The sequence below is a fragment of the Phasianus colchicus genome, chromosome 2 (genome assembly GCF_987193195.1).
Source record: "Phasianus colchicus chromosome 2, bPhaCol1.hap1.1, whole genome shotgun sequence".
In the NCBI taxonomy this organism is placed as follows: Eukaryota; Metazoa; Chordata; class Aves; order Galliformes; family Phasianidae; genus Phasianus; species Phasianus colchicus.
Window position 1 is genome coordinate 106,150,801 of NC_143437.1, and position 13,903 is coordinate 106,164,703.

The 13,903-nt window shown below is 42.6% G+C and overlaps 1 protein-coding gene across 22 annotated transcripts in view; it reads left to right on the top strand.

The window, feature by feature from the left end:
• HMBOX1 (homeobox containing 1) overlaps positions 1-13,903 on the top strand; it is a 114,107-nt gene that overhangs the window by 75,861 nt on the left and 24,343 nt on the right. For all 22 annotated transcript variants that reach the window (XM_090136590.1, XM_090136594.1, XM_090136593.1 and 19 more), the window contains one exon: positions 4,554-4,707. In XM_090136590.1, the coding sequence (XP_089992716.1) occupies positions 4,554-4,707 (154 nt within the window). The remainder of the gene's footprint in view (positions 1-4,553; positions 4,708-13,903) is intronic.

Below are 13,903 nucleotides of genomic sequence, written 5' to 3' on the forward strand. Positions count from 1 at the left end.
TATCTCCAAGGACGGAGATATTCAACCTGGGCCAGTGCCTCACAGCCCTTATTGCAAAAACTTCTTCCTTATATCCAGTCTAAATCCCACCTCTTTTAGTTTGAAGCAGTTTCCCCTTGTCCTATCACAACAGACCATGCTGAAGAGTCTGCCCCTTCATTCTTATAAACCACCTTTAGATACAAGGCCACTCTCAGGTCTCCCTGAAGCCTTCTCTTCTCCAGACTGCACAGCCCCAGCTCTCAACCTGTCCTCACAGGAGAGCTGTTCCGTCCCATCGTTTTTGTGGCCCTTCTCTGGATGAGCTCCAACAGGTCTATGTCTGTCTTGTACTGAAGATTCCACAACTGAATGCAGTACTCCAGGTGAGGCTTCACCAGCACAGAGCAGCTGCTGGCCATGCTGGCCACCCTTGTTTGGATGCAGCCCAGGATACAGCTGGTTTTCTGGGCTGCAAGGGCACATTGCTGGCTCACGTCCAGTTTGCCATCCACCAGTCCTTTTACATGGCTGTGCTCTATCCTTACATCTCCCAGCTTGTACTGACAGAGGGAGTTGCCATGACCCAGGTGCAGAACCTTAGACTTGGATTTCTTGACCCTCATGAGGTTCACCTGGGCCCACTGCTCAGCTTGTCCAATTCTCTTTGGATGGCATCCCATCCCTTGGGCATGTTGACCATACCACACAGCGTGGTGCCTTCTGCAAACTTGCTGAGGGTGCACTCAATCCCACTGTTGATGTCATTGATGAATATATTAAAGAGCATTGTTCAGGCAGCAGCAGATACAAATGCTGCAAATGCTCAAAGATAACAGAAAAATCTTTCTGCGTATGCAATAATCTTACTTAAAAACTTCTCGACTTCTTGATCAATGTTTTCCTGGTATGAGTAATGTCAAACTTAATAGCATAGCTACAAACTCCAATGTATTAGTGAGTGTAATTTTTTCTGGAAGCAGTTGCCAATTGGGGCGAAAGGCAGTTTTTTGTTGAGGGGAGGAAGTCAATGCTAAATACTAGTGTTTGAAAGGACTTTAACCCAATTAACAGGGATATAGTTTCCATTTAGATATGGAGTTTTTTGGAAGGGCACCACATCTCCCGTGTTTTGTAGAGGGCCACGAGCATTTTGGCAGCAGATAAATAATATATGTTTCAGAAGCCAGTGTGTGAGTGCACTGAGTCCTGTAATGTTCTGATTATTTTTTTTAGAGCCCCTGGCTTTTAAATAAATAAATACTTCTTTTTATGCTGATAGTTAGCTTGATTAGTTTGGCTGGCACTGGGTCTTGAGCAACGTGGAAGGCTTCTTATAGAGCAACTTGAGCATTTATTTTGCCTCCGTGCCCTGTAACCTGAAGCTGTCTCCTAAAAATGATGTGTTGGAGTTGCAGATGGTTACAGACTGCCTCCAGTTAGCCTGCATGCTTTCTTTCAGCTAGTCCTCTGTAACAGGAAGGCAGCTGTGGTCATCTTGTGCTTTTCCTTCTTGTGCAAAAGGAAAAAAGAAAAGTAGTCATTACCAGGATGTAATCTCTCTTGTGTTACTCCCATAGTAGCTCTTCTGTAGCTATATCTGAAAAACATGAAAAGAAACTGAACGACCAAACGCCCAACCAAAACAACAGAGACTGGATATCCCATGAGATTCATACTTGAAATGTACTGTTGGTGATTTACTGTTTTACAGAGTTTCAACAGTCCTGCTCTGATCCTTCCCAGCCAAGCAGTGAGCTCTGTAAGGAACGTTTTGGTGTGCAGGCTGCTGATTCAAATCTAGTTTGGCTCAGGAGTAACTGGAAGGTGTTTATTATGTGCTCTCAGGTCAGTCTGGCTAAAAATGAAGCATGATATCTCTTCTTATCAGTGTAGTATACAGTAGGTACTTGTTGCAGAGACTTGCTGATAAATGATTTCTTGGAGCTGGGAGATGCCCTGAGGCTGGCTCCAACCATTCTGTGCATTACCCTCGTACTGCAGGGCCTGTGTGAGAGATGGGATGTGGATCAGCAATTGCATGTGATGCTTTTAAGAGCAGCTCTCTTTCTTCTTCTGCTTGGGACATGCCAAGAGAAGGAAGGCCTTTGCCATGAGAAGCTTTCAGTATAGAGGTAGCTCTGTGTTGCTGCAAGAAGTGCTCAGTGTTGGCACGTAGTGAGATGGCACTTTTCCTTTTTCTCCCTGAGAGGAGTTCTTCCCAGATGATTCACCTCTACGCCACTTACAGGTTCTTGCTTTTTGATGCATGTACCAAGACAGAAATTTCTTACATTTGCTCTGCTTGTTCTGCAGAAGAGAGAAGCTTCGCTTCTTAGAAGCTGTTTGAGGAGCTTGTAAAAAGAATCTGAAATGGCAGCTGGGATGGAAAATAAGTTGTAAAGAAGTGAAGCTGGTCTGAGAGAAGATTGCAATGAAGCTTTGGATGAGCAGACTAAATGGGATCCCAAAGTGCTGACTTAATTGCAGGAGGTGAAACAAAGCTCAAGTTGTCTTACCAAATGCAGCAACAGTGCTCATATCCACCACTTTCACTCTCACAAATAGATCCCAGCATATCTTGTGCCTCTGCATGCATTCAGGTGCTTCTGTCTCTCTTCATGTGCAAAAACAGGGGTTGTATAGTTGCTTGTAATGCACAGCATGCTTCTCCCATATCAGCAGCTGATATTGATGTTACCCTGTAGAAAAGAGACATGGGTAAATTGATAGGTAAATTGATAGGAAGGCTACTAAACAAACAACAAAAAGTAAATAAAAATTCAATAAGTGAACATGGCAGCAGCAGAAGTAAACTTATGCTTTAAATGCTGATGTTTTTTCAGCCTTTGTCTGCAAAATCTGATGTAATTATTCTGCATCTCTTTATGTTAGGCATCACTGATATTTCATATTCCCCCTTTTTCTTGAGAACATACAAATGAAATCCTTAGGTGGGGACAGTACATAGCTAAGACAGTGCAGGGAAAGCTAATTCCTTGTCCCATTCTCCCCAGGCTCTTTTAAATAAATGAATAATATTTATATTTTAATTGTGGAGAAGTATTTAAAGCCTAGAAACCTGATGCTGACCCAGACCTCAAGTCGTGCAAAGATTAGAGAGTAGATAGGGAACTCTCCTTGCGATGGCCTCCAAAAGAATTCGCAACATAGGAAACATTTCATGTGTCAATAAAATGAAGTAATTGGGAATTGGCAAGAATCACTGTCCTTGTACACACAAGGCAGAGGTGATGGGATTCACTTCCTGTAGACTTCTCCTGGGAAAAGTTTGTAAATGCTTCTGGGCTCTGCTCCCTGTGCCAGTAAGGAAAATAGTCATTGGGCATTTCTGCAAAGAAGCACAGCCAAATGCATAAATAGCTAATTCCTTGGTTTTTGCTGTAGGAATTTGCTTGTTGGTTAAACTCTTAAGTTCCCTTAACCCCTTTAACTGTGTTATAAAATGAGTGATGTTGTTTTACTAAAACAGTATGGTTTCGTGGTTAAATCCTAACCATTCTGAGCAAGACCCAGAGGCCTCTCCTGTCCCAGCCCTGCTTTAACATGCACACAGTAGCACTCCTCGTGTGAGCGGTGCCACTTGCTACTCTGGGGGAGGGAAAATACACCAGGCTTTTAGAATGCATGAAATCCAATTGTGCTTAGGGTGCTTATAGGATATGGGTGATGATTTAGCTTTTCATATGATTTATGTATGAATTTTTTTCCATGTAAGAGCAGCTCTTTCTTCCTTCCCTCCAGGGGTAGCTGCTGAGCACAGGTCTCTCAGAGCATCCCCTGTTTCACATAGAAATGCCCCTCACCCAGGGCTATATGAAAGATTGGTCTCTGTGTTTTGATTTATCTTGATTTATTAACTGAGAGGCTGTTGTGCAAGGATTCGGGTAAGTTTCAAAGGGCTTTTCCTAAAGGCACTGTGCCAGTTCCCATCTCTCTCTTGATGCTTTCCAGCTCCGGCTTCTTGAAAGGAGAAATATATCCATAGATGGGGGGGCTGAAGTGGAAAGATGTGATATTAATCTGCCTTCAGTGACTTCTGCAGTCAGCCTGGCACTCGGGCCCATGTTTGCACAGGTCACTGTGTGTGCTTCTATCTGTGGAGCGATTTCAAGTGTTTCCTTGGCTCTTCAGCCATGTCAGAATATCTTGGGGTATAAACTTACACTGTGCTTTCTGAGACTGCTGATTATTATTTCCCATTTTGTGGCCAGAGTGGTAGCAACACAGCCTAAATAAAGACAGTTGTGGTACAGCTCCTCCCTTCTTTATGACACTTGATGAAGACAAGACAGCACTTCCAAAGAGGCTTCAGCAAGGGCAACAAGCTCAGTTATGTCATCCTTAGATGTTTGTGGGTATCTGGTACTTGTCTGGCTGGGAATGGGAACTCTAGCTGGCTTTGTGTGTCCTTAAGGTATCTTTTTTGATGATGCTTTACTATTTAGTTTGAATGGTTTCATCATCTGTCTTGTCTTTTTTTCCACAAGCAGGAGTGAGGAAATGGGCATGATTTTTAGTCCACTAGGAAACGCAGTGTTTATTATCCCTAGGGGCTACGTTAAGCATGCGACCAGCTCCCATCCCAATAGAAGAGCCAGAATGGAGACAGACACCTCCCCCAGTCACAGCTACCTCTGGGACCTTCAGACTACGGCGAGGCAGTCGGTTCACGTGGAGAAAGGAATGCCTGGCTGTTATGGAAAGGTATGTCATTTTGGGGCTCTGGAGAGGGGCACTTAAAGCCAATGCAAATATCCTTTTTTCCTGCTAGCTTCGTTTTCATGGGTGTACTTTAGAATGGCACATGCCAGTAAGTGTTAACCGTAATTCCATATAATAGAGTAGGAGGAACTATTTCAGCCCTTCTCTTGTTTTTGTTTTTAAAAAGTGCTGTACTCCTCTGGAGAGTACACTATTATATTTTGTAGCTGCTAAGGAGTCTTTCCCATTGCTCATTGTGAGAGCATTGGTGGTCATTCAGTTCGTCCTTTTCTTTTGCAGAAACCTTTCCATCCAATCTAGTCCTGCCTCTCTCTTGGTGGAGTTCTGCACACTCTTTTTACTCTGCATTTCCCCTTCCCACTTTCCTGGTTTAGCCTCGTAATGTTTCAAGTTATTTTACATTTGATACTGGCATTTCAGCAGCACTGTAATTGTACAGGATGCAGAACTTTGCCTTAACAAGCAATAGATTTCCTATCCAAAAAGGCTCTTACAACCCTTTTACATGAACTGGGAACAGTACAGTGCAAAGTGGATATTTCAAATACATATGCAGAGTGGTAGGTGATCATTAGAGCTCCCTACTCTTCACTCCTGCGGAGACGAAGCACTCTCTGAGCCAGGTCTCCTTGCTGCCTATGTGCTTTTCCCTTCCCTTTCCTTACAATAATCTCTCTTTTATGGGTAATATCGTATAATAATGGAGGTTTAGTGAACTCAAACATAGTTCAGAGATGAATGTTTAATTCTGATAAAAGCTAAATGACAGGGAGGACTTTTCTTAACTCCAGGAGCGTAAGGAACCTCCTTTCCATGAAAGCACTAGATGATGTTCTTTACGCACTATGTTCCACCCTAGTTTGCAAATCCATTGAATCCTTGGCCATTGGATTTTTAGGATGTGCTTCTGCCATTTCTTTACTGCTGCTCCTTCCTCTTATTTGCACGAGGGTCTTTGGAACTGATTAAAATCAGGAGGGTGTCTACCTTACCTAATACCAAAATACTGAGCTGAACATATGTGGGTGAGGCTGCAGGCCATCACAGCAGCTTTGCAGGGCTGAGGCCAGTAATTAAGTGTTTGTTTCCATACTCTGTGCTGGCACTGTATTGCACAGCTTTGGCTGAATATTTCCCCAAAGGAAATATTGTAAATGTTTAAAATCTGTTCTGCTTTGCTAGACCCATCTAGTGTAATGTCCTGATAGCAGAGGGGTTTGCATTTACCTGGTGTGTCCCCCTCTGCAGTGTGAGAACAATGTCTGGTACTTCAGAATGCTTGTACAGCTGTCCTGATTGCCATGTGAAGGATTACAGAAATGTTACAGCTCTGTGTACGTTTAAGGCCATGCCATCCTCTTATTAACTTGCATGTAAAATATTTGGTTGCTTTGAGGTAGAATTAAAGCTATCTTGGCCGTGGGTGTTTTCCTGCCTACTGTTATTTGCTGTTTGCATTATGACAGTGCTTTAGGCTCCCTTACTCAAGGTACTGTGGAATCACAGAGCAGAAGGAGATGGTTAAGGAAGTTCTTTTCTCCTCCACATCTCTCCTAAATCCAGTCTTTGCTGTGACACTGTTGATGTCAGATGATGCTGCAGTGGTTTGGTATACGTCTGTTAGAAAGGTTTCCTTTTGTATACTGAAGGAAGCAAGTCAGCACTGACATTGGAAATCATCAAGTACTGTATGCAGATATGTAATCACCTGATCTAATTTTGTATTACTCTCTTTCTTCTTTTAGCCACTCTTGGTTTTGTTCACTGTGTCTTGTTTTGCGCTCTGTAAGGCCTCTACTGCAGGGCTTTTATTGTTTTTTGGTCAATTAAATGGAGGCTTCTGCCATGTTCTCTTCATCCTGGCTTTAAAAATAATTTACAAAACCCTTGCTAGGTCACTACAAACACTGAATTTCACAACGTTGTGGGTACTGGAAAGCATGGCCAAGACTTTTACCTAAAGGCAAGAATGCAGTAAACTCTAACTGTGGTAAAAGCTGTATGGCAATAAAACAAAGGCAAGTTTGGGATATGGTTGTTTAACTGCTAGATGCTCATCGGCTTCGCTGAGCTTAAAGATGTTTTATGTGACAAGTTTGAAATGATGGGAGAAAAACACTCACTTGGGAGCCCTATGAAGAGGCTGACTAACTTCACTTCCAAGTCACCAAAGTCCTCCAGGCTCTTCAGTAATGTGACTCAAAGCACCAGTCAGCACGAGGGTAACCAGACTCCCGCTGTCTCGCCCAAGCAGATCAGGTTTGCTTGATGCCATAGGGTTAGGAATCATCATTTGGCCCACAAACCAGTGTTTGGCATTGAGTGTGGACTGGGGCCATTCAGCTGTAATTTGCATTTTCCTCTAAAGGATTAAGTTTTGACTGTGAGCAAAGGCATCTTACTCACTTTAATGGACTATATTCCTTAATTAAATGCATGTTTCATTGTGCTGCATTTGTATGTCCTGCAGCATCTTAATGTGCTGTTGGTGCATGCAGGGATTTAGGCACCTAGTTTTGAGCTTCTTTTTTGGGTATCTCCATAAAGTGTTTGTTCACCTGGGCTTTCTGGCTAGTCAGCAATGAGAAGTAGGGATCCAGAAGGCAATTCTCTCTAGGCACCCTTCTCCCTAAGTACAAGAGAGGTCTCTTCTGCAACAAGACCTACTTCAGTGATTTATTTAAATGCCTAATGATAAGAGGGCCGAATGTAGACGTTAATGGGAACTCTTGTGTAGGTGATGCAAAGCTACTTTTTCTTGTACACTTTTGAAATGTTGCTGTGAAGCAGCAAAACAGGCTTTGGTGAGGATCAAAGTCTTGGGCTGCTGTGTGAGTTAATTGTGGTATGTGCTATTGACTGAGAGTCGGTTGGGATGAAATGCGGTTGCTAAAAGTCAGTGTATCAAAGCTGAGAGCACTTCAAGGAAAGAATCTGAATTTGATTGTAAAAATGACAAGTGCTTCCCAACCGAAAATGCACTGAACAAGTCAGGATTTGTCCCATGTACTGAAGAAGAAAGACGAGGACTTTTCAAAACACAAATCTACAATAATTGCAATGCAATTAATTCCATCACGTTGGCAGCAATATCATAATTAAGCTTACAGTTAGACCAGCACATATATCGAAGTATCTGATGTGCATAAGTGTCTTTTTGTGGGGTGTGTGTATTAAAGAAACTAATTGGTTTACACTGGATTTCCAGAATAGTGCTTGCGGTCTCTGTAATTCAATTCTCCAGTCTTTACTGCTCTTTTGGAAATTCTCCCAGGGTAGTTTATTACTCGCTGGGCTTAGATTTCGGACAATAGATCCAGAAGGTCTTGTTCTCCCTCTCTCTCCTTTTTTTTTTTTTTTCTCTCCAAATATTGCTCTGAATATTTATGTTCTGAAGGTTAAGAGGAGCAATAGTTCCAGAAAGTAAAGTTCTATATTTAACTTCAGACTAGGTGTGGTTCAGACAACTGCAGTGCAAGCTCCCTCTCACTGCTGTGCTAGTGATATCAACCTTGACCTGTTCTCTTCTTGAGCCTCCTACTCATGAAATATGCTGAGTTTTGTGAGTGGTGATGTTGTCGTGTGGCTTTACCCTCCTTTGGGAATAGAGCTAAGACTTCAGCAGTCCTTTCTGTTCAAACCTGAGGTTAAACTTGAAAGTCTGTTTCTGGTTCAGTTTCTTGTTGTTCTGCGTTACATCTCGTCCTAAAGATTTTCTTTTCCTCTGCTTTACCTCTTTTTCAACCCCTCTCATTAGAACTATGAAATTGAAAATCCCCTTAGGGCTTTTTTTCTTCTTTTAATGAAGCTGTGTCATCTTGTCTGTCTTTTTTCTTTAAGTTATTTGTGCTTCTCTAATCATATGTTGCAGCTGAAGTTTATCTTTTTCTTTCAGGCAGATTGTTACTGAAGAATGATCTGAGATCAGCAGCAGGATCGATGGCAATACACCCATTTTAAGGCACTCTTGTTAAGTGCCACTAAACCCTGATGGGAGGGAGGGCCTGAGCATTGTTGGCTTTTTTAAGTATATGCTTTATCCAAAAATTAAAATAACTATAGATTGTGCTCTAGACAACATGAATAATCCATTAGTTGAAGTATTTCAGTTATCTAGAAAGGAGGGGCTTTTCTTTCTGGTTGAAGGTTATTTGGTTTGATTGCGTGTGTTCTTTTAATTGTAATACTTTACTTTGCTCTTGAAGCATCCTTTTGTAAAGATGTATTAAAATTAAAGGCAGTAGATGATACTGATACCTATTATCCCCATTGCATAAATGGCAAAATGGAGTCAGGTGCTTCACTTGGCTTTGTGATCCAAGGCAGCTTTATTCATAAAAGAAATGAGTTTAGATTTCCTAAGATACTGAGGGTATGGTTTCATGATATAGCTGAGCTGAATTAACAGTTTGTCACCATCTCCTCCTTTAGGTGTTATCCTGTCTCATCACCCTTCTCAATTCCTCCTCCTCGGTTTCCTTGCTCCTGCCATGCTGCATTGTGCCAGATATGTTTCTTGTCGGATGGAAATACCTGCCAATTCAGCTTGATTCAGAAAAAAACCCAACAGTGTTTCCCCCTCCATTTTTGTGAATTGATTCAGCTTGCATTGCAATGAGGGCATGCCAAAGCAGGGCAAATGACAGGTACGGATGACTGAGAGCGAAGGGAAGGGAAGGCTTACCAAAAGAAACCTTACAAATTTTCCATGATTCTTCTTGTTTGCATATCAGTTTTGTCTTTTGGTTTGACTTAGATGAGCTCCTGCTCTGGCTGAAAGCACGGTCATGCTGGCGGTTGCACTGGCATTGTTGAACAATATCCTTTGATTTTTGTTGTCCATCCTCCTGAAGAAGCAACTTCTGCAGCGGTCCCAGCAAGCCAGCAGAGCCCTGTGCATGGTTCTGGCTCTGAGTGATATCAGGTCTGACATGCGTTATTAGAAATTCTTCCGATTGTGAAAGCACTATTACTGCAGCTCTCCTGAGCGCCGGGGCTTCCACAGCTTCCCTGGGGAAAATGAGAGCTCTATTAGCTCCTGAAATTCAGTTAGGAAATTTTCTTAGTTAATTTCATCCCATTACTCTTGGTTATGTCTTCTAGCAGAACCTTAATACCAGCCCCATAGGGGATCTAAGTTTCCTGTGCGAGGCTTTGGAGGAGATGTAAGTTTTGGATTCATTGTGTTTCTCCCTCTTCAAGCTGACAACAGAGCAGGAAGTAATGTCTTTTGGTCTCTTCCATTAGGCTTGTATATTGTTAGAAACAGAACATCAGTTTCTCATCAGTGTAACAACATCCATCAGTGGGCTTGGAAATTCTCCTTGCCTTCCTCGGGCTTTTCTGAGCCAGTGCTGAGAGGTGGGGAGTGCTGAGAGTTATGTGTTGCTGCATGTGTGACCCTCAGATATCATTGAACTTTTCTGTGACTCAGTGATCTGGACTGTAAAACACTGAGCCAAACCAAAGGAGGAGGGCTGAGCAAGGAGCTCAAAGTCCATAACCTTCAGCTTACCAAGGAGGATTTGTGTTAGGTCTTAGGCAAAACTTCCTAGCTTTATGGATGGTTGAGCACTGAAGTTATCTATAAAAACTGTGGAATTTTTCTCTGGAACAAATTATCTAAAACCTGTCAGGGTTTTTCTGATATACTTGATCTCAGTGCAGAGGGAAATGCTGGATGACTTCTTCACATTACTTTCCATTTCTTTCTATTCTATTCTAAGGTGTTTGTTAGTCAGCAAGTCACAGTGGGAGGTTTAACTGCATTAAGTCCTCTGAGATCTAAGGAAGGAATTTTATTTTATTTTTTTTAGGATCTTTGTTTTCTGTTCGTACCTGTGAAGTGCTTTGAGATCCATGAGTACAGGCACTTCTGCAAAGGCATTTGGTGAATTTCATTTTACAACTTAGACAAAATCATTTTGTTGTCGGAAAGTTCAAGAGGTTCAACTCAGGGTCATTGCTGTATGTCTTCATAAAATGCAAGAGCAGCCATTTTCTGCTTGCTACACAGTCAGTATCTTTCTTATTTTGCATTAGATCAAGCTACATTCCCTCTTAGATATGCATAATATGCAAGCTTCCTATTTTAATCAGGTGTAAGCAAATCCCAGTTGTGTGGCAGATAGCACGCAGCAAAATGTAGTAGTAGCATATCTGAGTCCAAAGTGCTCACCAGGCACTGCTGTCTGGAAGGATTCAGCAGCTAATGAGTTACTTTTCTTCTTCAGGGAGCTCAGGTGCTTTTTGTATCTTTGTTCTCTCTCTCTCTTTAGTATTAAAAAGAGAGATCTGTGGGAGGGGCAATTCCTTGCAACAGACTCCAGATATTTTTTTTTATTTATTTTTTGCCAAGGTCAAAATAACTGAAATCAACATTTGCAAAGGGAGCCTTGTCAGTCTGACCTGTAACAGTACTATCTCATGTGGCAAGCCCATATTTTAAAAACAGGAATTCTTCTCTAGTCCAGATATTGTGCATTTCTTTAGAGCCAGTAGATGCTTCAGTATTACGTCTCCTGCTCATGAAGGTGAAAAAACAGGATTTCATCCTAAGGTATACCATTGTCTTCTCATAGAATCATGGCAATTCTCATACAACTGGCATCAGAGATCTCTGTTTGTACCCAAATGTTTTGAGTGAGGTATGATCGATACGTATCACGTAGGCTAATGTCATTTTTGCTGGCTCTGCTAGCACCAATGCATCAGAGGATCTCTGAGATCTCTTAACATATTGTTTTTTGAAAGCATCAGTTGGCTCCTTCTGGGGCAACTTCAGAGCGTACCTCTGGATTCTTAACAGGTGCAGCACCCAACTGCTTGTTTTGCACTTGCATTGATTGTAGAACTGTGTCAGGGCATTATGTAAGGTGGGGTGGTGTACAGGCAACCTCAGTTCCACCTGAATTCCTTCTGGGAAAACATGAGTATGTGAAAGAATGTTTGAAGAACACTGAATGATGGGCTGCTTATTATCAGCCCAGGTCAGACTCATTAAAGAGCATCCATGTTGTCCTCGTGCATCTTTTCCAGCTCTATCTTTTCTCTCTGGCACAGGAGGTCCCTGTACTGCACCTAACACTGTGGAATTCTGTCTCAGCTGAAGCTTAGAGGCTCAGCAGTAACACAGGTGGTGATGATGACAGTGTTTGTCTTTCTCTCTTATCTTCCTCTCTGGTCAGTGGCTAATTCACATGTGGCTACAAATCTTATAGCTGTAGACAAAAGCTTCCTTATCCTGATTTTCAGAGTATCCTGCTGTTGCAGCTGTGGGCATTCTTATTATTCACATAAATATGTAATTCCTTTTAAGTCCTGCAAAGATCTTTGGGGTACCTTGGGAGAGCTAATTATACCTAGTTTAATTTTATATGCTAAAATGTGTTTGAAAAGTTGGAGATCCCTTTTGCCCAAGTATCTGTGAAAAAATAAAAACGTGGCATTTATCTTCCCATGATCATTCATCTTATACACTACTGTCGATGTACTACTTACCTCCTCCCTGAGCTAAACCTTCTTTCTCTTAAATGTTCTCAAGTGAAGTCTTTTAATTTGCATCTAGTAACGTGTATTATCACTCTTCTCTGGACCTTTTTTGTTTTTGCTGGGCAACCTGCTCTCAGTAGCACTGCTTAAGCAGCAAGGTTAGATCAGATGACCTCCAGAGGTCCCTTCCAACCTCAACAACTCTGAACTTCTGTGATTCTGCATTTTAATTTTTAGTGATCTGGGTTAGGTGAGAAGGCACTGGAGCAGCACTGATTACCATTTTTCCAGAGTGATGTTACCACTGATTGGAAAATGGAAACGCAACCCCTGTTTTTAAAAAGGGAAAAAAAGAAAGACCCAGGGAACTACAGACCAGTCAGTCTCACCTCTCTGCCTAGCAACATCACTGAGCAGATCTTCCTGGAGACTACACTGAGGCATATGATGAGCAGAAAGGTGGTTGGTGACAGCAGCATGGCTTCACTAAGGGCAAATCATGCCTGAAAAATCTGGTGGTCTTCTGTAGTGGGGTTATAGGTTTGGTTTATATAGGAAAAGCAGCTGTCAACATCTGCCTGGGCTTGTGTAAAGCATTTGACACTGTCTTGAACAACATCCTTGAGATGTATATTTGATGGATAGACCACTTGGTGGATAAGGAACTGGTTTGACTGGTCACATTCGGAGAGTTGTGGTCAGTGTTGCAATGTCCAAGTGAAGACCAGTGATAAGTGGTCTTCCTCAGAACCAGTACTATTCAACATCTTTGTTGGTGACAGATAGTGAGACTGAGTGCTGAATGGAGCAGTTGGTGTGCTGGAAGGAAGGGATCTGCTATCCAGAAGGACCTGGACAGGCTGGAAGCATGGGCCTGCACAAACCTCGTGCAGTTAAACGGAGGCAAGTGCAAGGTTCTGCAGCTGGGTCAGAGCAATCCCAAGCACAAATACAGAGAAGGATTTGAGAACAGCCCTGAGCAGGAATTGGGTGATGTGTGGAATGAGAAGCTCAGCAAGAGGCGATGGTGTGTTTGTGCTTCAGAAAGCCAACCATATCCTGGGCTGCATCCAAAGCAGTATGACCAGCAGGTCAGGGTGGTGATTGACTCCCTCTACTCTGCCCTCGTGAGATCCAGGATGGAGTACTGCATTCAGCCTGGGGTACTCAATACAGGAAAGACATGGATCTGTTGGAGTGGGTCCCAAGGAGGCCACAGGGATGCTTGGAGGGCTGGAATACCTCTCCTGTGGAGGTAGCTGAGAGCTGATGTTCAGCTTGGAGAAGGTTCTGGGGAGACCTTCTAGCAGCCTTCCAGTACCTAAAAAAGGCCTACAGGAAAGATGGTGAAGTACTTCTTACAAGGGCATGCACTGACTAGACAAGAGATAATGGCTTTAAGCTAAAAGGATAGATTAGATGTAAGGAATAAGTTCACTTAGGGAGTGATGAGGCCATGGCACAGGCTGCCCAGAGAAGATGTGGATGGTTTATTCCTGGCTGTGCTCAGAGCCAGGTTGGATGGGGCTTTGGGCAGTCTGTGCTGCTGGGAGGTGCCTTGGCCCATAGCAGGTTTGAACTGGGTGGGCTTTAAGGCCTCTTTCAATCCAAACCATTGTAAGATTTTGTGATCCTAAGATTATACAGACAGAAGAATCAGATTTGTGTTGTTCCCTGATCCCAGCCT